Source organism: Grus americana, chromosome 3 (assembly GCF_028858705.1).
Source record: "Grus americana isolate bGruAme1 chromosome 3, bGruAme1.mat, whole genome shotgun sequence".
In the NCBI taxonomy this organism is placed as follows: domain Eukaryota; kingdom Metazoa; phylum Chordata; class Aves; order Gruiformes; family Gruidae; genus Grus; species Grus americana.
Genome location: NC_072854.1, coordinates 1,986,651 through 1,997,727, shown reverse-complemented (window position 1 = coordinate 1,997,727; position 11,077 = coordinate 1,986,651). Strand labels below are relative to the sequence as shown.

The 11,077-nt window shown below is 44.9% G+C and overlaps 1 protein-coding gene across 1 annotated transcript; it reads right to left on the bottom strand.

Annotated features, from left to right (window-relative positions):
* Positions 1 to 229: 229 nt before the first annotated feature.
* On the bottom strand, positions 230 to 11,077 carry LOC129205353 (serine/threonine-protein kinase PDIK1L-like). The gene is made up of 5 exons (XM_054822744.1): positions 11,017 to 11,077; positions 8,600 to 9,226; positions 7,360 to 7,576; positions 5,128 to 5,380; positions 230 to 2,275 (listed from the first exon to the last, which is right to left on the bottom strand). Exons 2-4 carry the CDS (start codon positions 9,143 to 9,145, stop codon positions 5,145 to 5,147), a joined length of 999 nt encoding a protein of 332 aa, XP_054678719.1. The 5' UTR covers positions 9,146 to 9,226; positions 11,017 to 11,077; the 3' UTR covers positions 230 to 2,275; positions 5,128 to 5,144.

Sequence of the window (11,077 nt, the reverse complement as noted above, 5' to 3'; positions counted from 1 at the left end):
CCCCTTTCCCTAAGTAGTCGTCACTTAAATTAGAGGCTGTCATTGCATATGTTCATTTACCAATTCACTAGGTATTAGAGTAAGACTTACTAAATTGTGGTACCTAAAAACATAAAAAGAAGTGTCGCATGTGATTCTAAAGAGATGCTCAGTATTACCACACTTTTTAATCCATTAGTAAAAAAACCACAGCACTTTATTAATTTATAAAATACAGAGTTTCAGGGGATTAAAGCATATGTACAGACTAGCTAAAAATATCTAGCAGCTGTGAGGATACTCGCCTAGCATGGCAAAACAAGGAGAAAAAAAAAATGAGTAAACAGCCCTTCTTGTGCCCTGCAATTTTCTCACGTGTTGCGAGGGTGGACAAACCTATCTGTATTCCAGAAAAATGCACCTGGTCTCAACTAAAAACAGCCCTGGAAGACTACCAGGAGGAGAGATGGCAGAAAGCAGACAATAGGGTTAGAAAGAGAAGGAGGAAGAATTCTTACTTCAGAATAGCAGCTCTCCAAAGCACAAGAGTATTTATAAGCGAAAGCTGCGGAAAGGAAAACCCAATTCCCCAGAACTCCAAGGTTAGCTAGAGCTGCAATGAAAGCCAGACCTGTCTCCTACCAGAAGACAGAAGCGCTCTCCAGAACTTGTAATAACAAAAGATCCAGAGCCCCAGTTTCAGCTTGTTTCCAGTCACCATGCAGTCTTGTGCAGAGGTGTCAAGAGCTGAATAAGCTTCAAAGCAACCCTATCATCGCTGCACGCACTAGCACCATTGGACTAGGGATTCTCTAAATTCAAGAGTCAAGTTTAATTAAACAAGTCGAATTAACTTATTTTTTATACGTTCCCACAACAGCTCTTTTCAGGGACCACTCCTATCGGGTAGTCCCTTTGTTATCTGTTACGGGGACAGAGGTCAATTAATCCTTGTTTGTGCAGGACAAACATTTTACAGCCTGGAGGAAGAGATGAGAAAATGGACGCTTCCCCACGGAAGACCAGTGGAGCCTCTGGATAAAGTCATGGCAGAAGAAAGATCCTCTCCATTAATTTAGCTTACGACACGCTGCTTATAACAACAGTCTTCTATATAGCAGCCACAATCTCAGTAGAGTAGGACAGGGGGAAGAAATGTATAATCTATTTCTAACAAATATATGTCTGTCCTGCGTGGCACGGCGGCGCAGAGGGGCTCCCCATGTTATCTTTCATTTGGCAGTTTATTCCTCTCCTACAAAAGGAAGCCTTCCCTGAAGGACGCTATTTCACCTCTGCACAACAGAAGAGCATAGGAGGAACCTTTTCCAGGAGCTCCCAGCTCCTTAAGAAAAGCGACGATCAGCAGTAGTTCACAGATACATTAAAATATGTTTCAAACAGGGTGCAAATTAGACTCCCCATTTACCTGCCAAGATTCCAGTTCAGTCCTTTTCATTTCCCTTGTAAGAACAGCTGGCACAAGCAGCTAACACAGCAGGAAGCATGATTCCTTAAACTACTTTAAGTGTTAGTGACGCATACGTTCTAATCAAGAGTTGGCATCTTTAACATTCTTTGTATTTATTTTAAGAAAGCATTTTAGTTAATCTAAGCAAGAATATTCAAAAGCTACTGTGAAGAAAATACATTTTTGTTTCTGCTCAAACTTTTCAGAATAGACACTGAACGCTTTGCCAGCTCATTCAGCAGACATCACTCAGTTACGTGGCCAAGCAACGTGGAGTGAAGAATTACACCAAAAAAACTCCAATTCAACCTTCTAAAGACAACTTCTGTGCCAAGGACAAGCGACATGGAGCTATCAGTGAGAAGCCAGGGCTGGAAAGGCAGTCACCATGCAACAGGGCAGAGAAGTCTGTCTCCAGATGGTTTCTACATGTTTCTTTGCCATCCTTCAGAAGGATGGTCATGGGATGGCAACAAAAGGACACACAAGGGATGCTTTAAGAAGACAAAGTTCAAAAACTCCTCTACGACTGTGCTGAGTATGGCCAAGCAGTCAAGGTCACCCCAGTCAAGTTTGCACCTACGCCACTCGCTGCATAAAAGAACGCAAATATAAAAACACCAAAGGTTGCATAAAAATAGATTTTTTTTTGTAGTTCTCCTCTTAAAATTACTGTACAAATAAATAAAGTTATTGTCCATTTAAATATAACCATTCGGGAAAACTGGAAGGCAGCAATGGTCTTCTGATTGACCCACTCATTCCAAAGGAAGGCAGAGTTGTTCACCGCCTCCGAGGCTCCCAGACCACAGCGGGACGTGATACCTGCAAAAGAAATGCACCAAAGTTGCAAAATAAAATACTTCTCGGCGAGAGCACTGGCCCATACCACATGTCCCCCAGCCCGCTGTTCTGCCTCGGGGACATCACTCACAGACATACACTTAGGGAAGAGCACAGGGCAGGTACACAAATAGGCTTTCCTCAGTAAAAATCCCAGTTGTAAGCAATGTTTAACCTGTGATTCAGGAAGTCCTCTGAAGTCATATCCGTATCCTTGTCTTTAAATTCATGAAAGAAAACTCATTTAGATAGTTTTCACACTGCTCTGAGGAGATTTAGTGTTTGGCTGCCCTACGTTGTAGGGTTCATCGCCCTGTGATAACAAAGCAGTACGGGAAAAAAAAAAAAAGGTATCTCCTGTTTGATTTGAACTTGCTACTGGAGAATTTCTTCTGAAGCACCTAGATTTAGCATTGCAAGAAACACTTTTCAGCTTCTGTGCTACCCAGTTTTAGATTAGGGAAGTCGGATATGAAATTGGTCTGTTTTCTGGACTGAAGCATCCATGGGCTGGTATTTAGGACAAGCCCATTTGAAAGGTGAGTTGGGTTTTCATTTCACTCCACGCTTAACACAGCGGCTGACAGTATTTTCAACAACGCGAGACTAGCGCCTCGTGGCATGGAACGCTGTGCCACAAGTCATTGCTGCATCAACTCCGATTACATGCCGAAAGCAAGTATAGTATTCAGCTAGCTTCCTACTGAACAGGAAAATAAAATAAATGGAGAGTACTGAGACAGAGGGGGTTTTCAACGATATATCCTGGCTGTGCTGGCATTTTTCTTCCGAACCTTGCCCGCAAACCTGTTTACCTTTATGGTTTCATAATGAAAAAGGAAAGTCAGCAGTAGTAAGCCTGACACTGTGCTGTTAGAGCCTTCTTTTCCCTCTTTATCCTTGCAAATTCCTTTATAGCAGGCTAACCACTTCAGGGCTGGCCTGCCAACTAGTGGTACGGTTGCTATTACAGTATGCCAGGCCTCCTGTTTCAGGTGGGAGTCCCCAGAACTGCAGATCCTACCAGACTAATCAAGTAGTTTTCAGCGATAAAACTGATTTTTCTAGATTAAAAAAAAAGCGTTGGTCTTGTCCACTGAGATTTCAGTAAAGCATTTGATGTAGTACCACACAAGAAAGCATTAGATAGACAGGAAAAAACTGGGATTAGTAAAAAGGAAGATGTAAAGCAGTTAACCTGTCCCAAGGGAAAACTGAAACGAATGATTTGGAAATGAAGAGGCTTGAGTAGAGTTTTATCAAGATTGGCACTGGCAACGGACTTGTTTAATTAATGTTTTCACTAAGAGCCTTGGCACAATTAGAAGCGTACCGAGACACAAAGCTGGAGGTATTACAGTTATAAAAAAGGATGAGGAAATATTCAGGGTAATTCACCGCTGCTTCTAACTGACGGGGGGATGAAACACGGTAATAGAAAAAATAAGGTCATGCATCTGTGAACAAAAGTAACTGCTGTAACCCAGAATGTTATTGATTTGAAGCTACTAAGTCAAAAAGGGCTTTAGGATACAAAGTAATTATGAGAGAATTAAGTGATATAGATATGAAAGGAGATGCTATCCTGGAATACATCAGGAGGATATTTCCAGACTAGATGGTAAATGCCAGTGCTTTATAAGGACCTGAAAAGACTCGTCTAGAGTAAGTGCAGAACTTATTTGTATATAGAGGAGATGGAGAAACCAACCAACCAACCTTGGGCAGGAAGAAATGCTGCTAAGGTTACAATTGTTCTCTATAAAATAGTTCAGAATTGGCAAACACTGGGGAAGGAGAAGAACATTTTAAGCTAAAGGACAAGTCTGTCACAAGATCAAGAGTATTAAACTCATCAGAAATGCATTTGTGTTGCAAAGGACAATGTCCTTAGCTATAAGGACCGCCAGATGCTCAGTCTCAGTATCAGACACAAACCCTTTTATTTCTACAATGCATTTATCGAATAAATTCTAGGATACGAAGCCCATGACAGCAGAAGACAGGATTTGAAAATCCTGGAAACTCCCTTTTGTATTTTCATTGCTCCGCTGAAAGACACAGAATCTATCTGACAGACCATCTTGAATTTTATGTTGGACATTCAAACTTCCATCAAGGCACATACTGAAGACGCTGTCAAGAACTCACAAGAATAAGGACCAGATTTCCCCCCCCCACCCCCCAAAGCAGGCACATAAAAACAACAATCTCACTGTAGGACTCAACAAGACCAGCAGACCTCCAGTCCAGCCTTTTCCAAGCCATTATTCAAGGCCTTTGCATGTTAAACAGGTCAGAACAGAAAGCTCCTCTATCACCTGGTGCACCCAGCTCTGATACACTCTGAGCATTAACAGCGCTTTAATTTAAAAAAAAAAAAAAAATCTGTCTTTAATCTGACAGTTACTGTCATACCTGAATACCACCTACACGTACACAGTAACTTTGCCCACTTCCGCTTGTATTTAGTTAGCAAATATGTTGTAAAAGCAACAAACAAGCACGGGTAAACGCTGGAGCAAGGGCAGAAATCTGCCCTCATTTGTGGCAATAGATCTGGCCCAAATACAGATGGCACAGCCCATTCCCTGAACAAACACTATTAAGGAGGCAAAAGTTTCTTTGTTAGACGTACTTCAATCAAATTCCTTTTCCCAAATGTTTATCGAGGCCTCTACTTCATCTAGTTTGACTGCATCTTTCTATTGCTGAATTTTCAGAACTGCTACAGATCACTTTTGATTTAGAGGGCTTTGGCCTGGAGGTCAATAGAACAGAAAATCCCCTGTAAGCTCAGCCTAAATAGGGAGTAACCTGGCAAAGACACTAACCTGAATGTCCTTCGTCTCTACGAGACAGAGTGTTGACGCTTTTTACCGTAGGAGATTTGCCTGATTCGGACTTCCAGTTGGAAGGCATCCAATCTTTCCTTTGGGTTAAAAGCCAGCATATCATGCAGGAGCTTGCAGAGATCATCCGGCATGGACTTCTTGTTCTTCAGGGGAATTTGCAATTTCATGTTGGGATTCTCCAGCAACGCTTCTCCGAGAGGAATGAGGTCCTTGCCTTGGCAGATGTACGTTCCTGAACACAGGTTAGAAGGAGTCAGGTTATACAGGTAGAGGACAGTCTACACAAAATGCTGTAGTGTGGAGAAGCAATCTGGGAAACAAAACATCTGAAAGATTACCGGAAAGATCACTTATTGAGAGGCGACCGCCAAGTCAAATATTAGGAGAGGTTGTTATCAGAAGAGGCTTTCACTTTCAGATAGTAATCAAGATGTTGCACAAGGCTGTGTGCGTAACCATGCATGGAACAGAGGGAGCAAGTTAAACAGGGCTTGTTCACCGAGCAGTTATACGGACCATGTGCAGAGAAAATGGGCTGCTGAAGTGAATTTCCTCCATTTTACTCCGTTTCACCCTACTAGCAGACTCAGAAGCTCTAGAAGAAGGAGGGAGACTCTGCTTGGCTGAGGTGACTTGAAAGAGTTAAACCAAAAAGTTATTTGCTCAGTTAGTCAAACAATTTTCAATTAAAATGACAGCATATGCCTTTTACCATTAGCCAACTTCTCCTCAGCAAGATTAAGGAAGGGAAATGTAAATTTGCTCCTGGTAATCTAAATAATTTCACCGGTTGTTGAAAATGATTAACCAGCTTCCAAACCAGACAGTAAAAACAGCTTTGCTCACTCAAGCTGTTCTGCCCCTGCACCAAGCAAAGAATAAATGTTTCAAAGGCAGTGACCTGTCTGTGTATAGAAAAGGTTGGCCTTGCAAACTCCTTATCTCAAGTTGGCGGGTAGCTATTTTAATGAAATCTGTTCATGCTTTGGTCTCAGCTGCAGCCATTTGCTTGTTTCTGTAGGCAGGAACTAAAACATTTATCAATGTTTGGCATTTTAAAAAGAAATAAATAATAGAATTAGAACTGAGCCTACTTGAAGATGAAAAAAAATTAAAGGGGTAGCGCAATAGCTTCTCAAAGTTCCTCTGTAAAAATTCCTTTTAAGAATTTAAACATTTAAAAGACAGACAGACAGGTATACTATGATCTCAGAGCCTGGGTAGATGTCTTCAATTATTATGCTAATGTGCATAACTGGCATTCTCTCCTCTGGAGATGGATTTTCCACTGCAATATACTTTTCTGAAATCATTTAGTATAAAGTGTTTCAAGCGTGCATATATGTGGGGGATTTGGAGGAAGGAGGAGGCGGGGAGAGAACGAGCGCAGGCCATCAAAGGAGTCATCCCTGTGAGATCTTGCATCTCTAAACTGCGAGGAAACTCAAGCCAGATGGCAGTGAAGTATATCTAAACATCCTTTTCCAGTTTATTATTTGGCTCCTTGGAACATCCTTTCGGTGCTCTGAGTGATCCCGTCCCTTGGTTATGCCAAGTCAAGGATACAAGCAAACCCGTAAGCCCAATTCCAGAAAGGTTTTGCTTTAAAAAAGCATTAAAAGTATTTCTGAGCAAATGGAAGTATACAGATAGTAAACTGTCTATCAAGAGCATCACTGTAAGACAGATGCCTCACCAGCAGCTATGAGTTTTTTCTCTTACAGTTCTTTAGTGACAATAAGGGCCAAATCCATTTTTTAAGAGTGTTCCTTAGGGTAAAGGAGGCCTGACAGCAGAAAAGCCAGAAGTGATCTTTCCCTTGACCTTTAAATCCCAGAGAGTATTTCTGGCAGAAGCAATGATCTTCCAAACAAAGTGATTTGTAAATATAAAAAGCATTCCCTCTGCCTTAGTGATATCTCTTCAAGACCTGGAAACCCTGCATGAGAAGCAACCAAATTAGGAGCAATGCATGATGAAGAAAAAGAGATTTCTTTGCAGTTCTCTTAAAAACAAAAACTCAAACCACCCAAAAAAAACAGCTCTGGATTTCTTTGGGTTGCAAAGTGCTTGCAGATTTCTGGAAAAAGCCACATCCAAAGCATATATGCCACAGCATTTGTAACTATGCCTGGGAAAAACACCTCTTAGAAGATCCCTAAAGATCCAGAACGTCCACTGACAACAGGACAGCACTGATCTGATCCTCACCGAGCAATTCCTTCTCAGTGTCCCCATCTCGGAAGGTGATCCTCTCGACCATAGCCCAGAAAATGATCCCAAGGGCAAATATGTCAGCCTTCGCAGTGTAGTGACCTTCCCATACTTCTGGAGCCATGTAGAAGTTTGACCCGCACGCAGAAGAGAAGCGATGCTGGTTCACATTCCCTTTCCCCTGACACACCTTGCTGAGGCCAAAATCCGCTACCTGCAACGCATAAGAAGAAAAGCAAAATAACTTATTCACAAACATCAAGTTTACCAGCGTGTTTACAAACAGCAGCTCAGCGAATTCCACTCTGAAATCCACCACAGCATGGCACTGACAATCAAGACTATAATTTGGAATATGCATTCTCCAAAAGCCCACAACGTCTAAGGCGGCTTGTCTTTCCTTTTTGCTAGTCAGTGGAGACATGGCTGCTACTTTGTCGATTACATCCACTGGGATCTGACGAAGGCCATCTTGCCATTTTCTTCCTAAAAATTGGATCTCCCATGCACTGAATCTCTTGCATTACTATCCATAGTGATTAAGATGACATTGATTTAAATATTCCTTGATGGCTCTATAGGTTGAAGTACAAATACCATTATTGATCTGAATGGTCAAGACATGAATTATCTGCCAGGCACTGAGCTGTTATTTTACGTCTAACTACGGGAACTCTCGGGATTGAAAGTTCAGGAGCGAACTGGCTCCCAGCTTTCCCAGCTCTCTGAAAAGCAGCCACGCAGACCTTCAAGTCTGGTGCTACAAAAAAGGCAGGTAGCCAGTCTTCATCTCAATCAGGGCATCAACCCACATGAAGCACAAAGAAATTCCCCATCATTCCTTGAACGTCAGCATGTGCTTGAGGCAGCAATATCGGAAGCGCTAGCTGTTGTAACAGGGCAGTATGTTCTCAAAGTTTAAGGGCACAGAAAATATTGCTTCATCTTTGACTGATCGTGATCTCTCTGATTATCTAGCGTGCAGAAGTTCGACAGCCCTGAACTGCTCCTCTCAACAGGATAAGCAGTGGATGAAGGACGACACAGAAACACACCATTGTGATCTCTACTTCCTTCCAAAACTCCTAAAAAAAACCCCAACCCCACAACTGATATCAGATGTTCTCGGTACACTTATGACAAGTATCACAAGACTTAACCAAAAGACTATTCCAAAGCACATGACTTGTAAGCGCACAGATCACACACTTGTTACAGCAAAATTTTATTCCCTTACCTTTACTATGGGACTTCCACGTCTATGAGAAATCAAAATGTTGTCGGATTTCAGGTCTCTGTGCACTATCTGGTTTCTGTGCAGGAAAGCCACGGCACTGCTGAGCTGCCGCATGAAGCTGTTATTCAGCTGAGCATCCGGGCTGCGAGACAGCAGGTATTCGTTCATGTTTCCACCATCACAAAACTCCATCACAAACCAGAGAAAGCAGGCCGATTTGGGATCCATGCACCTCCGCCCTTTCAGGCAGGTCTCAATTAGCAGCAAATGGCTATCTGATTTCCTGTAACGATGACTAATTGGCTGAAAGACTTGGCCATTCTGCAGGATACACTCCTCCAACTGGATCACATTTTCATGTTGCCTCTGGATGCTCTGCAGGGCCCAGAACTCTTGCAGAGCCAGTTCTACGTTTTCAGGCACATTGCAATGCATCCTTTTAACAGCTACTTTGCTTCTAGTTTGATTAACGATGGCCTCATAAACCACCCCATAGCTCCCTCGGCCCACTTCTCGAACAATGCTATACTTGGCTTCCGTAGCCATCCCTCACTTTGGCCCAGCAAACAGCAAATCAGAGGAAAATATTTGAACTCATGGCAATCAGTTGTCACCTGTAGTAAAACCCTGGAAGAGAAGGGGATAAAAAGCTTAAAACTCTCCCAAATGAAGCAGCTTACCAACGATCAACTGCAAATACTTCCAACCGGTATCAATTTTAGCAGTATAAGCATCGGTACATGATGCAGCTGCATGAGGACCGACAGCTAAAACGGAGTTTTAAGAGAAAGCCTATATCCATGGTAACTTTGAGACATTATCAAGTACAATCCTGACAGCACAGTGGGATACAACCACCTGGGAAGTGACATTGATTTGTCCACAGCAGACAAAGTTTAGTGAGAAAGAAAGAGGTATTATAGACACGTTTCCTAAGCAGGGCAGGAAAAAGAAGACAAGACCTCCTGGGTAACAGCTGAACTTACTTTTACCAGAATTGACTTTTACAGAAATTAAGTTAGCCAGAAGTGCCAGTCTGGCACTAGATCTTTCACCCTCACTTTCCCCCCTCATTAATTTACTTATCCATCAGCAACTACATCATGCCCCTGCACTTCCACTACCAATTTTCTACCAGTCCATGTCCTGATACTCACCCCCTTTTCTCCAGCTCACCCTCTCCCAACCCCTTCACAAGCCTTACACTGCGCTTCCCGTCCACGTCAAGCTCCGTGTCCCACTCCGAGGCCCCCCACCCCAGGTCATTCTTCACTTCACTGTCTAGTACAGGTTCCCAGCGCAATTCTCACAGTCCCTCATTCAAATCCCCAGCCCCCCAATAACCCTGCTCCCTTTTCAGCCTCTCATTTCACTTCTCCTCACGCCAGTGCTCTTCAGCACCATCCCAAGTTTCGCTCCCTAATAACACATTAATAACTCTCTGCTTTCATACCCCGCATGTTCCTTTCCCAATCCCCTGAACCCTTCCCCCTTCAAACCTCCCTGCTACTCCCTACCCCACCTGCTGCTGCCCTCAAAGCCCCCACTTCCCCCAAATTCTCCTCCCATCCCAAACCCTCAGTCCAGCTCCCCCAACCTACCCCCTCTTCCCAGCCCACCCCAGCTTCCTTCTCAATGCCCCCTCCTCCAGCTCCGTCCCCCAGCTCTGCTCCTTTCCCAAACCTTTCATCTTTTCACCCAGCCTTCCCAACCCTCTCCCACCCTACTCCCCACTCTCCAGCCCTCAGCCCCCCCACAGTCCGAGCCCGACCTCCCCCCAAACTGCCCCCCGGTCCTACGGCAAAACCACAGGGGTCCAGCCCCGCCCCTGCCCCCTCTCCCGCCTCCACCAGCCCCTCAGGCCCCGCTCTTCCCAGCATGTCCCCTCAGGCCCTTTCTCCACACCCCCAGCCCCTTCCCCGCCTCAGCCCTCTTCCACCAGCCCCTCAGGCCCAACTCTTCCCCGCTTCTCGCCTAAAACCCCTTCCCCACCTCAGGCTCCTTCCCCAGCCCCTTCCCCGCCTCAGCCCTCTTCCACCAGCCCCTCAGGCCCAACTCTTCCCCGCTTCTCGCCTAAGACCCCTTCCCCTCCTCCCCGGCACCGCCATCCCCTCAGGCCCCAGCATTTCAACAAAGACCCCTCGGCCACCTCAGCCCCCTTCCCAGCCCCTGCCCTCTTCCACCGTCTCCTCAGGCCCAGCTCTTCCCCTCTTCTTGCCTAAAACTCCTTCCCCTTCCCCACCCCAGGCCTCTTCCCCACCTCAGCCCCTTCCCCACCTCCACCATCCCCTCAGGCCCAGCTCGTCCCAGCACCTACGAGTCTTAGGTGTCCTGCCCCACCACCCCCTTCCCCGCCAGCCCCTCGGGCCCTGCTCGTTCCCGCTTCCACCCGCCTCAGCCCGTTGCCCAGCCGTTACCTCAGCCCGGCCCCTCACCACCGGCGACCGCTCACAGCCGGCCCCGCCGCCGCAATTCCCG